Source organism: Pieris brassicae, chromosome 1 (genome assembly GCF_905147105.1).
Source record: "Pieris brassicae chromosome 1, ilPieBrab1.1, whole genome shotgun sequence".
Lineage (NCBI taxonomy): Eukaryota > Metazoa > Arthropoda > Insecta > Lepidoptera > Pieridae > Pieris > Pieris brassicae.
The window spans coordinates 13,435,937-13,456,496 of NC_059665.1; the positions used below are offsets into that span (position 1 = coordinate 13,435,937).

Here is a 20,560-nt window from a genome sequence, read left to right on the forward strand (position 1 = left end):
CGATTGTAAATCATTTTGTATTGTTTGGAACATACCTTATTGTAGGGATAGGGTCGATGGTGGATCCGTCCGTTTTGAGGCGCGTGCGCAGGCTTTTTGAACTCGCTTTCTCGCCTAGACGGATGACCTGAAACAACATTAACAATATTAATACTAAGTATTTTTTATCTTTTTAACAAACAACGAAAAGGTTTAATTTATACTAAAATTAATAACTGCTACTTCCATAGCAGAACCCTGCATAGTATATCGCATCGTAGATAGTCAAAAGATTTTATATAGTCAACAAAGCAAAAGTGAAAAACTCATCGTCCTCACAACCATACACTTTCATAAGAGAGGCTGGATAGAAACCGGTGGAAACAGATAGGTCCGCTCCAGACTCTTTCTTGTTGACCACGCCGCTCAGATATAAGCTGCCGATTGAAGAGAGAGACCTCCATACCACTTATTTGGGACAATGGTTCCATTTAGGCTAAGCCCATTCCAACATTTTATTTGAGCCTATTTCTCTAATCCGTGATCCGCATGTTAAAAAAATGAAATACAAAAATAACAATTGTACAAACGCGGTCATTTGAATTCGTGGGGATTAACTCTGATCGAGTTTTTAATCGCATTGCTTTGTGTGCCGTGAGATGAGTAAAAAACCCGAAATTGTGCCAGGTTTTCACGATTCATAAATACGGCAATTTGGCTTCAAACAAAATTATTTTCAAAATATCAATCGTATTAAATAAAATAGCGTTCAATGCAAATATGGGATATCGAGAAATCAAAAACTTAAAACCTTTCTAAATAAATATTTGTTTTTTAAGACCAAGCTCGAATAAAGCCTCTTTTTAACCGACGTTTACAATTCACATCACATCAACATTATACTCAACTTATTAATTATGTATATGTGTGTCCATAAATGATTTTATTTTATTATAGTCATGCTAATCAGTTTCATTGTATTACTAAGTATTTTATTACTAACAGTAATATTTTTTAAACAACCACATCTCCATAACAAAATAAGTTAGCCAAACGGCTTTCCGTCACAAATATATAAAAAAGCAGCAGACAGAACAAAGGCCGTTCTTGAAAATATAAACTCGCGTGCCACTCTTGATACACCCATTCAATACACGCCGTTAAAGCTAGTCATCAAGTATTCCGCGAAATAAATGACGCGTCAATTGAAACTGATCACGTATTCTTTACGATAATATGGATGCCTTCAATAAAGCGAGGGAGGCACTCCCCCTTGGGGTTGGCTGAGTCAACCGAATCATTTTTTAGATATTCTTGGTGCAAAAATACTTTTAAATTATGAGCCTTGAAACTATGTATGTATTAGACATGAATTCTATATTAGTGAATAAATTTAGTAGTTGAGAATTTAATTTGATATTGCGTTATCCGGAGAAAAGGCCACACAATTTCAATTGATACCGCAGACTTCGCTTAACGGTATGGGAAACATAAAGAGAGAAAAAGGTTATGATTAAATCGTAAATATCGTAAAGACAGTCTCTTTAAAACTACGCTCTAACACAAACAAAATCACACACAAACAGAAACTATTTCAAATATTTTTTTACTTTTGTAAAAGTTTGAATCTTGTAAAAATTTGTAAATACATACACATTTCGTATTCCATATTTGTCTGTTTCTTTAGTATAATTGTAGGTAAAATGTATGTACTTGGTATGTTATTCAGTCGCAGAACTATTAAAACCTTATCTTAGCTACTTTAAGTCGACGGCGAATAAAACTATTTTCGCCGTCTGCACTTCCCAGCGGGTTAACATAAAGTCGGTAAGCACAAACAATTCCATGTCAAAAGAACACATAAAGTCATATAAAATTTAAAACTCTTGATAATAATCAACTTTACGCTCCCACATAGTATCAGGTAACAAGTTCTTTTATTACCTTACAACGTTCGAATACAGTAGATTCAACATCATTTAGATTATGCGAGAACATAGCAATAACTATTGTTTATATTATTTTCTATAGCTAGTGTCTTTAGCGCCTATCAACCCTGAGGTCGTGCGTTCTAATCAAAACTGTACAATTAACTTTTATGTAGGCAATTAACACTTCCTTGTACTTTTTATTTTTTTATTCTATTAACTATAAGTTGAATATTAAATTATTACTTATACTTAAAAGCTACTAAGCCACTCCTATATTTCATCTAACTCTTTTTTATTTAAAATTATCTTCCCTGAAGATTTTATCGTCGCATTAACCTATGCATATAATTAGTAAATATCTATTTATTTACTATTATTTAACACTTGTTCATGTTATAACAAATCCATTAATTAATAGTGAAACTGGCGATACGAAATGTGCTTTTCAATTATGAATATTCCAATGCATACTGTATTTTTGAACCTTAATTTAAAGTAAGTCAGTTTGCGTGTGTTACAAAATATATAATGGATATAATAAACATTAGTTAGTTCAATCAAATAACGATTTATTTAATCATTTTATATAAAAAAATTATAGAACAGGAGGCAAAACGGCCAGGAGGCTCACCTTTGATACTGCCGCCCATGGTATTGACACTCCCATAGGGCTCGCGTTGCTATAAAGGTGAATTAGTTCGGAAATACTTCAATGAGCTGGTTCCATATGTTGGTACGCGGCAACAACTGCCTTAACGCTCAGTTGCGGAACGAAAAATATAGTGGAATGAGTCGAATTGGTTGTAAATAACCACATACTGTTATTTTTATCATTTAACAATATATGATCGATGAAAAGCCACTAAAGGAAAGCATTCAGCGTACACGAAACATTTCTCACCCAGATCCCCACATAAGTCCGCAACTAGTATTCATTACTGAGCAAAGTGGCTTCGCTGTTTTCGTTTTAATCTGTTTAGCTGAGTTTAAAATCGGTTGCAAATGCACACAAGTCCAGCGTTGGTTGTTGGTTAATTTTAAACGAGGGTTTCGCTGTTTTAACGCCGTTTTATTAGACTGATTAAAAGCACTATACACTGTTTATTCAAAAGAATTGTTTACATTTTAGTTCCGAATCGAGTCGAAAAAGCTTTTTCAATAAAGAGTTAATCAAAGCCTGTTGCGATTCCGTTCATCCGTTGCATTTCGTTAAACGCATTAAATGTAAACTTTGTATGTAAAAATAACTACTATATTTCGCAAAATACGGTAAACAATTTAATTGTCTTTTATATCCAGAGTACATCCATATGTGGTTTTAGTTAGAGCTAGTATCCTATCCTATAGTGGGACTTGGACAGCATGCCAACGTTTCAATATGGTGGACTCTACCGAGGTGGTTGAGGGAAACTTGTATCAAATAGCAAAATTAACCCTCAGCCACCACACCCATGTCCAATTCAAACATGTATACAAATGTAATAAATAAAAATTGACTGAAAAAATTATTTAGCTTAGCTTCCTCGGCCCCGGGGCGGAAGTCGGCGGGGAGGTAGGCCCACTATACAATTAAAAAAAAAAGTTTCAATATGCGTGTCTTAGGTTAAGGTTAAGGTTCCATTTAAATTCATATGTACAAGATATGACTATAATTTAATCAGGAAAAATCTGTTAACTGTGTTAGTAATGGCGGTAAATACAACCTAGGGTTACCTCTACTCCTACTTTTAGAATGAAAACAAGAACTAACGCTGTTATCCTGGTAAAAATACACTATAACATGTACCTATTGCTAAATTTTCCGAGCATCAAGAGTGTGAGGTGAGCTCAAAAGATACACAACACGCGCCAGGGTCCCTGGAGATAGCTCCTCTCAAAGTCCTAATAAATTACATATACCTACTATCAGATCGTATCTCTCGTGAAACTTTATGTCATGTCGCATTTACATGAGAGCCCGAAATACTAGTAATTCTTCGTACCGACGAAGTATCGAACATGTATTATTACTGTTTTAACATTGTTTATAGACAAATGGATTGATTGTTAAATCATTTATATAAATGTTTTTATGCAAAGAGTACATCATCATCATCAGCCTTTTTTGGTACATTCATCATCTTCCGGGGCCGTTCAAGTGTAACGCAAGCACTATAGGGTGGAGGGGGAGGATTGCCTTCTCTATATAAAAAATCCATAATTACTCTCCGTCCTGTAAAGACACTATCGACAAATAATTTTAACTCAATACACTAATTGTCAATCTAAGCCATTATCCTCTAGATATTTATTTCTAGCAAATTCATGAAACCATTTGCTACAAAATTCTATTAAGAATATCAATTATCCTTTAAAACAGCGTAAGCACGAAAAAATAAATCCACACAGGGGCGCAAGTGTAATGACATGTCGAGAAGTATTTAAGCACAATTACCGCAAAGTGAATTGAAAGCAAGAACACTCGAGCATCGTAAATATCCGCCAGGTGGAAGCACTCACGTGATTGCCCCGCAACTCCCAAGGCAACAATACACAATTTTCTTTTCATAGTGTAATCTCGTATTGTCTGTCCGCGGATCGCCTTTTGCTATCTACATAGCATACATATCTAAAAAGTACACACATACGCATTTAGAATTTCGAACACCATCAAATATAAAATGATTCAGCTGTTTTTAGACTTAGATTAAGCGTATAATATATATTTATTATGTCCCTGTTTTGCGACTTGCGCGCGCTGAAACGGACCCATAGTTACGAATCCAATAGTTATAATTCATAGAAACAACAAAAATATTAATAATTGTATTGCATTTCTTTTACGTTTATTTTGATGCAGGCGCGTCGAAACAATAAAAACCTGGCCAATGACACGCGTACAGCTGGGGACGTTGACACGTGCGCGCGCGCACAGAATGCACTGTGTTGCGTTAATTATTGGTAAAACCAACCGCACCGATACAAGAATCATAAAATTTAATGTATCCTAACCTTTTTTGAATGAAGAATAAATAGCATTGACTTGAGTGGCTTAAACGTGTGACTCGCACGCCAAGAGTCGTTCATTCAAATTCCGGCTGAGTAAAAAATAGATTTTCCTGTCTATCTCTTCCGTGCGGTGAAAATGACGATGAAAATGTCTTAAAACCAAAAATTAACGACATATCGCAGAAGGCTGATACGGTACTAATAATCAAGTATACAAATCCAATTCAAGAATATATTCAAATTCATTTTATCAAATAGGTAACACAATGTAAAGTTATGAACGTCAAAATAGAAATATATATATGAAATGCTTCTAATTTTACATTTACTGCCATTTCTCAAACGAAGGGCGTAGAACGTAAGAGAAGAACTGGCAATAATCTCTCCGCCACTCTTTTTAATCGCCAAGTTTTTGGTTTATTACAGATTTTATAATTCAGGATTGTAAGTCAACTGCATTTTTAAAAAGCAGTTTAATAATAATAAGCAGTTATTCATAACTTCTCAACACATTTATAAATTGACTCGAACCAAACCAATTCCAAATTCATAAAAAGTAACGAACCTAATAGAACCCAATATATACTGTATTTCGTACAAATATTTTGATGGCAATCATTCGCCTGAAACTGCAATTAACTCTGAGGTCAGTGCATTTCGTTGTAATTCGAATAATTTTTAATCTAAAACAAAGAGTCAATAATTATTAAATGAAATTATTTGTATAAAAGCCATAAATAACATCTCATTAGTGAAATTATTTTTTATTCCAAAGTATTCACATCTGCTTTCGTATTAACATAAAATATGTTGTGTCCCTTTGAAATACACATATTATTGAAATGAGAAACAAATTCTTTATATTAAAAACATCTTATATGAACAAAAAAATATATAATGGGCCCTACAACCTTTTTAGGTCTGGACCTCAGATTACTGTATCTGTATTCTGCCATTCTAATAAACAAGAAGTGATCAGCCTCCTGTGCCTGACACACGCCGTAAACTTTTAGTATCTAAAACAAGCCGGTTTCCTCACGATGTTTTCCTTCACCGTTCGAGCGAATGTTTAATGCGCGCATAGAAAGAAAGTTTATTAGCGCACAACCGGGGACCAAACCTACTACCTCGAGGATGAGAGTCGCACGCTGAAGCCGTTAGGACAACACTGCTTTAAGTTGAACAATACATCACAATTTCATTACATAATTACATGTAATATAATTTTATTGACCAAAATTATATACCTGGTACAAACAAAATAAAGAGTACAGGTCAGAATCAACACCTGCATCGCGAAGGGCGTTAAAAGGGGGTCATTGAGATCGAGTAAGCACTGCCTTTTCCTCTTCCATAAGGAACTAAACGGTTAAACACTTGCCACGCCCTTGTATTGTTTATTAAAGGTAAATGATGATGCCTTGCCTATCAATGATCTGAAGGGTCTTAGGATTACGACATGGATGCGGAATGTTAGATATACAGTAGATGAGTTGCTGAAGCTCTCAAGAAAACACGTGGCTAGACTGACGGCTAAGTAATGGAACGCCAACAGATAAGAGGTAAATGTATGTAAAGATTCATTCATCTTATCTCAGTATAGAAGAAGAAAAGAAGAAGATATACTGTATTATAAGACAAAATCATTGAAGCACTTGATGAATAACGAAGACATTTTTCTTATATTAGCCACGCGTAACGTCGCATAAAAATGTGTAAACAAAATCAAAGAGTTCAAGCAATGTCTGTCCAAATACAGAAACGTTTGTAAATATATTTAAAGAAAATAACAAAACATTCCTGTTAGTTAAGCGAATATCAAGATGCATTGTCTGTTTTGCGAAAATAATCTACTCGTGGGATGCAATCAAATATGTGCATATAAAATTATATCAATAATATTATGAATATCTTCTTATTAATACAATACACGCATATATAAACCATACATTCTAAGACAGCCTTTCTTAATAGTTAAGTAGAAAATTTAAATTTCGAACGCATTGATTTAATAAAAACAGATTAATCCAGCTATTGTATGCTTTATAGAAATAATTTAGTCTTTCTATCTACAAAACATTGGAATAGTTCAAATTCAAAATAATTAATTGCAAAACAGTTGTTATAAATCACAAAGTTTAATCCTATAATATTTAATGTTCAAACACATTTTAACACGTAAAATGCACTAATGATATTTTTACAAGTGACGACTAAGTTACTTCATTTGCCGAATAAAATATCGTTAGGAAGCCAGCATCGAAAATCGAGTTGGCATATCTTAGTCATGTATATTAATAAGCCCGTATGTATATAATGTTTATAAAGTGAGATTTTGGAAAGCAATATCTTCATTAGCACAAGTTGTGTTATATAAAAGACTAAGTTATTATTGTTTGCTTGCTGATGTTGTAATATAATTTATGTGCGTGTGTGTAATATTTTTTTATATAATTGTATGCATAAATGTTGTGTTAGAACTGTTAGAGTGTAGTTTTAATTGAATAATCATTTAATTGTCGTATAAGTTTTATTGTTAATATAGCAGAGATTATAATTGGTACAGCCAGTTTATCAAAGTTATCAATAACCGAGTATAGAGTATAAACTCATAGTAGTGTAAGAATACTCTTATACCTAAATACTGTCTAAAACTTTTCCATTAGAAAATGCAGTGAGACTGCGGCGTCGGTATTCTATATGCAGACAATCGTCTGTATAAATACGATAAATAACCCTAGTACACTCCCGACTTGCAAACCCGCACTCCTGGCCAGACTTGTTTATTATAACTCGTTAAAACTGAAACTCTAAAACGGCCATTTGAAATTTAAAAAAAACTATATTGAAAGCAGAATCCAATATGATATTCAGAAAATCTGATTAGCAGGCTTAATATTTTTAATAATTATTATTCCAAAATGTAATTTCCATTTATTCGTAGCGCTGGTGAAATTACATAAGTTATACTATTTCTTCTCATTAATAGAGGCTGTAAGTATGTTATTGGACATTTTTTAGCAAGTCCTTTTTAGTATGGTCTTTTGTTAACTTAGCTTTTACACATTAAGAAAACACTTTTTAAACGGATTGAAGCTATGTATTATTTATAGAATTATAATTATTTACGTAATTTAAAAGATAAGTTACTCAAGTCCTTTTTAGTAAACAAGGTTGGTTTTAGATTAGTTATAAGTCTTCGGTTCGGCTGGATCGTAATGTGAAATGATATCTTTAAACAGAGACAGTTTATTAAAAAAAACTAAAGTAAAAATTATATATACATAAGTAAAAAATTCACAGAACCACCCCTAGCCAAGTCATATTACAGTTATAAGTATATTTTCGCCTCGATGATACGAAAAGGCTGTTACACGTCCAACTTAGAATACAATGAACAACAGCAAACACATAAATAACTTTGCGTTTTGCGTATCGACATTGCTAGTTGAGATTTATAGCTGTAACCCACACGACTAATATACAAAGATGATTTCACACCGAATTATTCTCGAACAGTAAGCAATTATTTATTGATGGGCCGTAAGATAAGCATCAATAAATAAGACTCTAGAATCTAGACAAAGCCATGTGTACATTTAGATAGCGAATTAAAAAACGGACTATCCTGTAAGACTTATTCTTATTTTATTTATTTATTAATTGTATAAATGATCTTAATATAAAGGAATGAGGTGTGGTGGAAACAAACTGTACACAGTTTTTCTGTCCACCAGAACGTCGAACTTGAAATAAAATAATAAAAATTAATGAACTATTATTATAATATTAATCAGTGGCGCTACAAACTTTTTAGGTCTGGGCCTTAGATTTCTATATCTGTTTCTTGATCATTTGTCAATATAAAAGGCAAGTAGGAGATGAGCCTCTTGCGCCGAAGGCACTACTTGTGCCTAAGGCACGTCGGTTTCCTCACGATGTTTTCCTTCACCGTACAAGCGAATGTTAAATTGCACACAGAAAAAAAATTCATTGCTCCACAGCCGGGGATCGCACCTACGCCCTTAGGGATGAGAGTCGCACACTCAAGCCACTAGGCCAGCACTGCATAGTCTTTGAATATGAAGATTTATATGAAAATCGGTGTGTATGTAGTGTCCATAAGTGCCAGTAATACTTGGAATATGTACAGATTCACAGATGTATGACTCCATTTGGTACACAACAACGGCGTATATGAGAAGCAAAGTACTCATTTTGCGTTCAACTAATAAGCAAGAAAATCTTGAGAAAGACGCGTATATGCAAAGGTAAGGCGAATATATCTTTGCACACAAGATTTGTATGCTAAGAAACGTAGTGTTCATTTAGTACCCAATTGTTTAAACTTAATAAAGCATGCCAGTTGACAGAATCATTACGACCGGCGCCATCCGCTCAATTCGTTAAAAGTTTCGTTTCGTTTTAATGATATCCTACACACGTGCACGTTTCATTGTGCGTGCTAATTGATACTATATTAAAACTATAAAACAAAATAGATTTAGTTTTACTTTAACTAATCATTAAAATCAAATCAATAATAGAAACATATACTTTTTATATATTTCAAATATATATTACACTCAGGTTTTATATAATACCATTTGTAACAGCTACGAGTCGTAGGTACTTTTACTGGACTAATACTGAATATTCATGAAGTTATCCACCAATAAGGCTTTAACTGGTAAAGATATTTATTTGACTTATAAACAATATGTAGATGATTAATTATTCTAAGCACGCGCAATAGCTGTTTGAATTACCACAACGATTGTTAGCTTGAATTAAAATATTGTTCTATGGGTAAAAAAGTCTGTATAATTTTGTAATGACAGATTCGTATATTAAACTAACTAACTAACAAACCGGTACTAACCTCGGTATTCACCGATCACACCATTCAATTCGATACCCGACGAAACAATAGTTATTGATTGCAGTACCCTACAATTTCCTTGTTAACCATAAACTTGGCAATTAAATTTGACAAGTGTAAATGTAAATTTAGACTAGCTTCAGTACGATTTTTATCCCAAAGCATCAATGGACGTTCTTCCTATGTGCGTGTAACATTCGCTCAAACGGCAAGCAAAACATTGAGAGGAATCCGGCTTGCCCTAGACACAAACAGTCAAAGGCGTGTGATAAGCGCAGGAGGCTGATCACTAACCTAAGCTACTTGTCTATTAGATTGACAAATATTCATTAAACATATACAGAAAACTGTCGCCCAGATCTAAAAAGGTTGTAGTGCCACTGGTTATTTTTTTCATAAGTCTAGATACATATGATTCACATAATACTTTGGGTAGGTACATACTAATCAAGCAGTGGTTACGAGGCTCCTGTGTTGTCAGTAATAAAGACCTTAATAATACTATAACTTGATGTGATGTTCACAGATGTATCTTATAAATTGAATAAGTTTTATCTTAAAACATAAGTTACATTTTACAAGTTATTTCAAGTATGAATTGTCTGTGATTTCGTAGCATATGATTTAATCTATGTCTAAGTAGAAGTAGTTAATTCAAAGATTCATGTAGTAAAACTTTTTGGCGTCTTATTAAAGAACCAAACCTACAACGGATACGGAATATATATAGGAGTAACTCGGAGTGTATATTTGAGAAACAATATTTTTTTCAATAATGTTTATGTCTCAAATATAACTTATAAACTGCTTCTATGAAGAAATATTACCTCCTATTATTTATAAAATTAACTGTATATTATACAATATTTCTTATTGTTATATAACGGAATATTTCCTTAAAAATTTCCTTAAGGCTGTCTGTTATCATTAAATAAATTAGAACGACCACGTAAAAGCAATTTTGTGTGTTAAATTATTTATTTGTGTTAAGAAAATTTACATGACAGTAATTTTTCAGAGCGACTTCTCGTCAAGAAACCGTTCAAAAATAGCGTACAAATCCCATACTAGTGAAGGGCACAAGTATACTAGATTTAACGAGTATTTGCTGTATTGGTGCTTTGCGTAGTACACCAGGCAAACTAGATCTTTAAAATAATTTTATATGTAGTTTTTATAATTATTTCATTACATTCAATACAGTAATTAGTTAAAGAGTCAAATTTTCAGAAGTGAAATAAACCCCTATCACAAACTAAAAGAGCAGGCAGCGCGGTCCTGGACTCCTAAGACTGGCAGCAGATAGAAATAATTTTAAGTAAATTAAGCCCTTTTTAAGCTTATATCCTATCCTCAAACAAGCACTTTCATTTTCCCAATTAACTAAAATACTTTACAATCAAGCGTTCTATCAAATCACATGCGTAAAATACCTGTGATTTCTTTAAGCGACGTATATCTGTACACCTGTGACGCAAGACCAAGTACTTCCCAGCATTGTCCATAAATATTAAATTCGTGCGAATCACAGCTGAGCCGCTGAGTTATTAAAATAATCCCGCGTTTTATTCTCCCAACGTTTTCTTTAACTATGAATCATTTTATGATTATGCGCAATAAATTATTTTATGAACGAAAATATAAAAACAATCTACATACTTTAATGGAAAAGCATTTTCGTCGAATTTGTTTTAATTATTTTGAATTTGCTAAGGAATCGTTATTAAAACTAAATACGCAAAATACCGATTTCTTTGAAAGGTTTGTTTCAAAATATATAAATTACCAACAAAACGGTGAAGCTCAGTGACCTTTTTCCATTTGGATCAATGGTGAACATGCGTAATCTTTACTTAATGATTTAAGGATCCGTTTACACTTAGTGCCCTTTTATGTATTACAGAGGACAAACGGGCAGACGGCTCACCTGATGTTAAGTGATACCAGCTCACAAGTTCGTTGCCGGTCTTTAACAGTCTTATTTTAGACTAATTTACCCTAAGTAAGTAGCACGAACAACGCCATAAAAACAAAAACTACGCAAAAGTAACAAATTAGAACTAATATTGATCTAATTGATTCTAAATAAATGTGTATGTCAATGAATATTTAATTATTTCTAAGGAAATATGTAGACAAATTGTGAGCTGTTCAGAAACAAAGTCGAACTTTTGCTTAAAGTGGCTTGATCAAAGTACTAAGGAAGTATGAGCACAAGTTCCTCAAAGTTCTTACTTTCCATGTGACTGTTTAAATAATAAAATTATTTTAAACAAGCTTTGGTCTCCTGCGGCAAGAATCACTTGAAAAACGAATTCGTATGTAAATGATTATATAGCCAACTAAATAACTCTTTTCTCTAAATTCAATTATCATTAAGATCCACACAATAACAAAATTACATATACTCATAAGGAAAAAGCCAGGCATTTTATATAGACACGCGTAAACAAATATCACACGACATTGTTTACCTCGTCTGCACTTCGACCTTGCTTGTAGTTTACGATAATTGTTATCGCCAGGTAAAATACGTGACTGCAGACGCGATTATAATATTGAAACTTTTTCGCATTTAGTAAAAAATTGCTTGGCAAAAAGATTGGCCCACCATTGCCGGCCTTTGCAGATGTCCACGCGCCATCTAGCGGCACCATTTGTCATAAGATTCAGATCTTGGGTTCTTACCGATTCTTGACCCAATAAAATCAATAGAAAAGACACAACAATCTCTTCACCAGTAAGAGGTCACAGTTGTCATCAATAGACAATAAGAGTATAACACGGGAATTCCCTGATATAACGAGGGTTTTACACGTTATATTTGTGTACTGTGATATTTATAATGATTTGTACGCACATATTTCGTTCATAAGATAGTATTTTTTTGCAATATTCCATATAAATCCCCATTACCGAAAAAAGTTAACTGCCCTTTGTATTCTGGGGGGCAACCAATTCTTGAAAGGCCGACAAAGCACTCGCGAGCCATCTGGCAATGACCTTGTCCATGGGCGGCGGTATCACTCAACATCAGGTGAGCCTTCAGCCCGTTTGCCCCTTGTTTTATAATAATAAATAAAAAACCGTCTATAGGAGCGATTACTGTACTGATATACTCCACATCTGGATTGTATTACCAATTAAACGTGCTTTCGTTAATTAAAATGTAATACTACTTTATACAATGAGATTTGACTCATTAACAGCCATCGAAATTAACATAAAAGGATTACACGATACAACTGATTTAAAATAAATTAAAAGCTATACAAATAATCATTTCGAAAGATAACAACATAGTTTGCGCATCAAATCAATATAATTAAATTTATTTCTTCAAGTATAATTTTACTACCGTAATATGAATTTAAGCGCTTACAATATAAGAAAACACATTTTATTAGCCACCCTAATCCTTAACAAACAAAGTAACAGCATGTTAATTGAACGGTACACTTCATAAAAGAATGTATATAAGCGTAAAACCTATTAAAACATAAATTGCTGTAAGTAAACGTTCAAAAGTTACAAGTTTACAGCCAGCTCATAAATGTCTAAGAGTGAAAATCGGAAACCTTCCCAAATATAAATAGTAGGTGCTGAACGAGTCACTGGTACGGGTAAGGCGATAGCGATTCTAGTCAAAGTCAAGTATAGACAAAACTTACGCTCGTACCTTATACAAATTGCTGAAACTGGACTAATATAGCCTTCATTATCAATTTAGTATTTATTTATAAGAACACACATTGGTATAAGAAAAATAAAATACAAAATGTGACAAAGAAACATAACATACACGAAGAGATAACAAAACAATGTAAAAACGAAAGGAAATCAGAAATTTCATTTTGCAATCTAAAAATTCGCAAGGCAATAGTGAAATAGTATTTGTCGTATTTGTAAACTGACAAAGCTAAAACGTTATATAATAATGGAACAAAGGACGTTTGCACTTGGCATTCAGTGCACAGACATACACGACCTCGAGTCGGGTGAACGAGTGGTTACGTGTTTTTAACAAAGTAACACATACTTGAATTGACATTGAACGTAACATTTAACTTGTTGCACTGAATCCAAATTAACAGAAATAAGTAAAAGTATCTAAAAAGTATTTCCGAACAAATTCGACTCAGGGTACTTCAAGAGCGTACCAGTTCTTAAAATTCCGGCAACGCTTGCGAGCCTTCTAGCAATCTGAGTGTCAATGGGGACACTCAGATTGATTGATTGGACTTAACATCAGGTGAGCTCTTGCCCATTTGCCCCGTTTCATAATCATAGTTTTTACTATACAGATCAACGAATAGATTTCTATAGGAACACTTATTGCCACGTTTTGCAAGCGACTCCGCGTTCTCTCTCGCTTATAACGTGTCTACATTCTTAAAATTAATCCCCACGAGTCCCGGTGAGCGCAATATAAGAGCGAATAAAACAACTAGCCACTGAAACGCTTCGAAACTTCACTTTTGTTCTAACCCCCTCCCCCCAAACCGCCGCCTCCTCCACTCGCCTTATTGCACTTCACTTTTGCCTACACGTCCAAATGAGGAAAATTTTTCGGCGCTTTAATCGCTTTCTGTTTTAATTATATTATGTTGAAACGGATATTCTGCATGAACTGAGATAATTGCGTCAGTTTTTAAACGTGGACATCTTTTTTGTGGTTTAATTTTATCAGAGTTTCATTAGGATTCAGTCCGTCTAAACGATACAAAAATTAAAAACGCTAGTGCGACGAAACATTGTCAATTCAATTTTTAATAATTTTACTTTGATTCATGATATAAATTGTCTTCTGATAACATAGCTTTTACACATTAAGAAAAACACTTTTTGGTCGGATTGAAGCTATGTATTATTATTGAAAACTTACAATTATTTACATAATTTTAAATATTAATGTTTTCCGACGTTTCGCGTGCTTTTCAGCGTGCTTGGTCACGGTTTAAAATTATGTAAATAATTGTAAGTTTTTAATAATAATACATAGCTTCAATCCGTTCAAAAAGTGTTTTTCTTCATGATATAAATTTCGCCTTTTAAACCTGCGAATGCGTATTACGCTCCCTTAACCAAGGACTCGAACAATTTTTGTCGATCGTTAAAGCAACAAAGACCTAAGCGTTTTAAAAGGCTCTCGACAGAACTCTAGACAGCGGTTGACAGATTGCTCTTAGAATAACGACATAAACAGTGCAAAAGACATTATCGTCCAACAAAAAGCATGCATCGTTCAATCTGCGAGGCAATCAAATGACAAGTCAATTTCCAGCGCAGCGGACGCGAGACGAGAGTGGAATCGAGTGATTTGTTCAACGCAGTCTGCAACTATATTTAGTGAACAATATTCTCTTTGCTTTTACGGCGATAGTTCGGTATGGGGTGCGATCGAGAATATATTGTTTTTTATTTATTGTTTCTTTTCTAAGGAGGCCTTTTGTATGTTCTTCTTCTGTCTAGTTGTAAGGTTTATTATTATTAAATCTTTATTTATTAAACCCCACAACAATTGTTTAGTTTATATAATTTAATATATGTATTACTTGTGTTTATATGGCCCCTTTATATTTTTCGAATTCCTTGTGTCTTGAGCAACATTCATCCAGTTTTTGCCCCGCTTGTTCTATTAAGTATCATAAGAAGGTCTAGTAGACACCAATCTTTGTACGCACAAGATGCTGAAATGTCACTATGTAAGAAGTATCGAATGTTCTATATCCCATTAAAATTAACAAAACCTCCGCCTTGCCTTACAAAAAGGTTCAATAATCTGTCATAGCAGTAACATTAAATCACTTCATTTGCGAGCGTATAACGCGTAATGACTGTGGCAGTGGCCAGTCGTTAGCGGAATTAGCTCCGAGAACTGTGCTTGAGCTTATTTTGACCATAGACCATAGAATTTACAGAGACAACTCAGTTGTTTGTACGGCTATACTTAATGTTAATCTACTTTAAAGACGTAACGAACTTACGTAAAATGTTGCACGCGTTTAACAAAACAAAACTATAAGGAAAAAACCTGCGTACGGGTTTTTTTTTATAGAACACATGGGGCTGACAGGCATGGGGTTTACTTGATTGTAAGTGATACCGCCGCCTATGGACACTCAATGCCAGAGGGCTTGCGTTAACGGCATATTTTACTTGATTGTTTGAAGCGCCTAGCCACTAAAAACATGTATTTTATTATTAATTAACACTTCGTTACATTACAACATAAAAAATTGAACATAATTAAATCAAAAGAAGGGCAACTGGCGGCCTTATCGCTTTCGACCGATCTCTTCCAGGCAACCATTATATGTACAATAAAAATAATGAAATCGCTTTGTTTCAACAAAGCATTCGTCATTAAAATTATTCCTACTAAAACTTTTTGTGGTTCTCCGATTGGGGCAATCTGTGTGTTACACACAATTCAGTAAAGATTATTTTATGAGTAAGTAGACATGTCTGATTTCTACCTGATTGCCTTAAAGAGCACACTTATCTACGGCACTGGTTTATGTTTCATTCTCATTGTTTTTCTAAGTTCAATAATAAATAAATCAGTAAATTTTATTAGTAAACCGCTATACAATGATACATTCTATTTTTATATTTACAGATTATATATTATGAACCTGCCAGCGGCCATAATAGATTTTTATAGATAACTTTATTCTGTTAATCAAACCCCTTCCTTTGATAACCACATGTAGGAAGTAGTGATAAAATATTTTATGCGCCATTTTCTAGCGACGGCCATCATTGTATTTAATGATATTCAAATTAGGAACTAAAGGTGCGTCCCATTTCAATCCGTCAATAATAAGGAGGTCAAACAATTACTAGATTTGACAAAATAAAATCATTTAGTAAATTGCGAATAAAACAGCAACACCTGTATCTTATACAACCATTCGCGTTTAAAATTAACACGAGCAAATGATTTCTTTATATAGCGGAACGATATTATAAATAGGTCTTTTGTTGGTCTGTAAAAAGAATTTATACAAAAGCATGCGACATTGCTCTCGCATAATAAAGTATCATCGTTTCTACGAATATAATATGTTATCTCTGTTCTAATAAGCACAGAGTGTCGACAAGTTCAACCGACTTCGGTTATCTTCGCGGGCAAGACTTGAGACCTAAACGGGTGTCAATAGCAATTTACATCAAGAATTTATTTAGGTACGAATAATTGAAGCAAGATGTCTTTAAGTTGACCTATTTTCATATCGCTTTTTTTTAAATTTTGTACATCATATTTTTATTAGAACACAATTCCACGTCAAGTTTTAGATTCTATCCTATGTTCCCACCTATATATTACTAAGTCATATAATATTTATCTTACTGATTATTCAGATAGATAGATTAACAAATATATCTAAACATCAATATCTTAGCTAATGGTTAACTATATATAAATAAGGAAGGAGCAATGTTGGCCTAGAGCCTTCAGCGTGCCACTGTCATCTCTGTCGTCGTAGGTTCGATTCCCAACTATGCACCAATGTACTTCCTGTCTATTTGTGCATTTAACATTAGCTCGAACGGTAAAGAAAACATCGTGAGGAAACCGGCTTCAGGCACGGGAAACTGATCACCTACTTGCCTATTACATTGACAAATGATCATACATCATACTTAGATACAGAAATCTGAGGCCCATATCTAAATACTTTGTAGTGCCACTGGTTTTTATTATATTTTTTATCTAATAAATAAAATAATAGAGCAAGTTAACAATCTTTTATTAGCTCATCATCATAATTAAGTTTACTAATTACTTAGATAAACCTTAATGCCTGACTCCGAGTACAGACATATCAAATGCTAATCGGATTTCGGTACTTATTTCACCTCTGAATAAATTAACATAGAAATTGAACGTATGAATTTACCCTTTAGTAATTGTTTTTCGTAAACAAAGGCCTATACACATCCGGGTTGTTACTGGCTCAATTTAACTGTAACGGAATTAAACGGCTCGCACGTACATGTAGCCAATCGTTGGATCGGCTTAACTGATGTTGTTAATATATCTACTACACCTGGTAGCAGGAGTATTTGTATTGCAATATTCCAATATTCGATTTAACAAGGTTTAGCTATATTCAAAAAATTAAGATTTTCATTAAGTATATATATGTAACGGTCAAAAGGATGTAAAAATGGTGGCGAGGATGAGAGTCAAGAGAAAGAATTTGGAGGCCTACTTTACGCCGGAGATCGTCTTCTAAAGTTTAACATAAGGACTTAATGTGATCCTGATTATGTAGTACTCGAATACAGCCCTTTTTTATTTTATTGTATATGTAACGAATCGACTTAATTACAATCATCATTAGAATTCCATACTTTCCCTGAGGAACAGACTATACTTATTTCCAGAATTGTTAATCCGCAGTTCAAATCAAAACTATTAACATATATTGTTTATTATTATTTTATTTATTAACACTACGTTAATTTACAATATAAAAAAAAATTGAACATAATTAAATCAAAAGGAGGGCAACTGGCGACCTTATCGCTTTTGAGCGATCTTTTTCAGGCAACCACTGTGAGTAAATAAAAAATCTATTAAATTACATAAGATAGGCAAGAATTGCAAAAATACATGTTATACACAGTTATTAAGACAAAACTAAACAAGAACAAAAAAAAAACAAACTAAACTAAAAAGATGATACATTAAAAATAGAAAGTAAAAAGACACATAAATCACGATAATTTAAGATAAGTCTCACGTCAGTTAGTGATTAGTAAGAAAGTTAGGGATACGATGTGGACAGGTAATGTTTGTACAGAAGAAATTTAAAGGAAGATAGAGAAGGAGCTGAGCGAATAGGGACGGGAAGTGAGTTCTATAGCCTTTATGCAGATACCTTAAAGGAATCGCCAACATTATTTGAGTTTATAGCACACATACAGCGTGCGACTCTCGTCCTTGAAGTCGTAGGTTCGATCCCCGACCAATTTACTTTCTGTCTATGTGTGCATATAACATTCGCTCGAACAGTGAAGGAAAACATCGTGAGGAAACCGGCTTGTCTTAGTGTATGGCAAGGGAAGCTCATCACCTAATTAGATTTCCAAATTATCATGAAGCAGAAATCTGAGGCCCAGATTTAAAAAAAAATTGTAACATTTTGATTATTCTTTATCTTCACAGTGATGGCTGTTTGTATTAATATTAACAGATCATTTGTAGCGCGCCAAGTCCTCTTACAGTTTTTAAATCACAATAGTTTTCACGGCGCATTTATTTAATAAATAAATACATTTTGAGATGTCTATGTGCTTACCAATATGTCGCTTTATTTCCAGTTTCTCCATAAATCCTTATGGATAATATTTCTAAATATAAAGAAGTTGAGGACTATTCAAAACATCTAGACAGTTGCATTCAAATTAAATTTTCCATGATTCAAACAAAAGAACTTACATAATACGTTCAAATATTTGGATACTACCTATGAGTAAGCGATACAGATAAGGCGCTAGTACAGAGTGTTCGCACTAAATTTCCGCAACTATTTATTGGCGGCCGTTCCCGTGCACACCATTACTCTGTGCCAGTATCTGGGCTGCGGAAATTGGGTCATTCACGCTCAACGTGTTTTATTGTACTCAAAACAAAACAATACTTTTTAATAAACTTCTTTGTTACGAGAATTGACCACTGATTACTTATTGAACTGAGGCCAATGGGTTTCGGATTTCGTTCTTTTCAATTACTTGTGTATTAAGTTAACGAGCCTACAGAGTATTGTTTACTTACTAATCATACATTGCTTAATGTGTTTGAAACATGGTTTTAAAAACATAACAGTTTTCTCGTTTTACGTATAAACAAAAGCGTGAACATAGACATAAAAAAATTGGTGCACAGCCAGGGTTAGCATGATCTTAGGATGGAGTTGTCTGCTTTACCACTAGGCTAACACTTCTCTTTCCACCCCTGTTCATATAAAACCATCTATCTCCTTCTATCACATCGTAAACACAATTTGACTAAAAGAGACGAAAGAGCTTTAAGGGAATGCAATTCAGCTCTCAGTATAATGAGATTTGTCTCTGTCTTAGTAGTATCTTTTAATGTATCCAAATAAATCTCAGACTTTGAATTTACAGAGAGAACACGGCCAATCATTAATTGACGTATGCATAACATAGAAATCCACTCAACACTCTCTGTATATTAGTTGGTCTGTAGTTAGGGGATCCGTGCGAATTGGGTCACTTCTATGATAAGGCGAACGCAAATTTATTGTACACGACACAGCAATACTGGTGCCCAGTTATTCCGAAAGCGGAAAATAATATTTAACGGAAATAACGCGTATTTATTATCGCTAAACAGCACTCGGAACATATAAAATTAAAAACCGCCATTATATACAACAATACTTTAGTACACATAATAAAATACATTCAAATGAGAAATTCATTGCCTATCGAAAACAACTAGGCTCTTCCATTTGGCATACGTTACATACGTGTGATTATAGGGACTTCAATGTACCAAAAATGTTTGATTTAAAATTTAACAACAACTCAAAATACTAGAAAATAGCAATATTTATAATTTTATCGCATCGAACTAACATAATATTTTATTTAAAACGTGTTTATACCTCTAGTAAAATAAGTTTATATATATATATATAGTTTAGATAGATAAAGGTTTAAACATTCCAGTAAATAGTTAAGGAAGCACAGTCCAAACGAAACATTTTATTAGACTTCAAGTAAACAACATTAGCAACGC

At 33.5% G+C, this 20,560-nt stretch overlaps 1 protein-coding gene across 9 annotated transcripts in view; it reads right to left on the reverse strand.

Annotated features, from left to right (window-relative positions):
• LOC123716503 (AF4/FMR2 family member 1) overlaps nt 1-20,560 on the reverse strand; it is a 198,734-nt gene that overhangs the window by 40,302 nt on the left and 137,872 nt on the right. For all 9 annotated transcript variants that reach the window (XM_045672321.1, XM_045672330.1, XM_045672295.1 and 6 more), the window contains exon 5: nt 36-127. In XM_045672321.1, the coding sequence (XP_045528277.1) occupies nt 36-127 (92 nt within the window). The remainder of the gene's footprint in view (nt 1-35; nt 128-20,560) is intronic.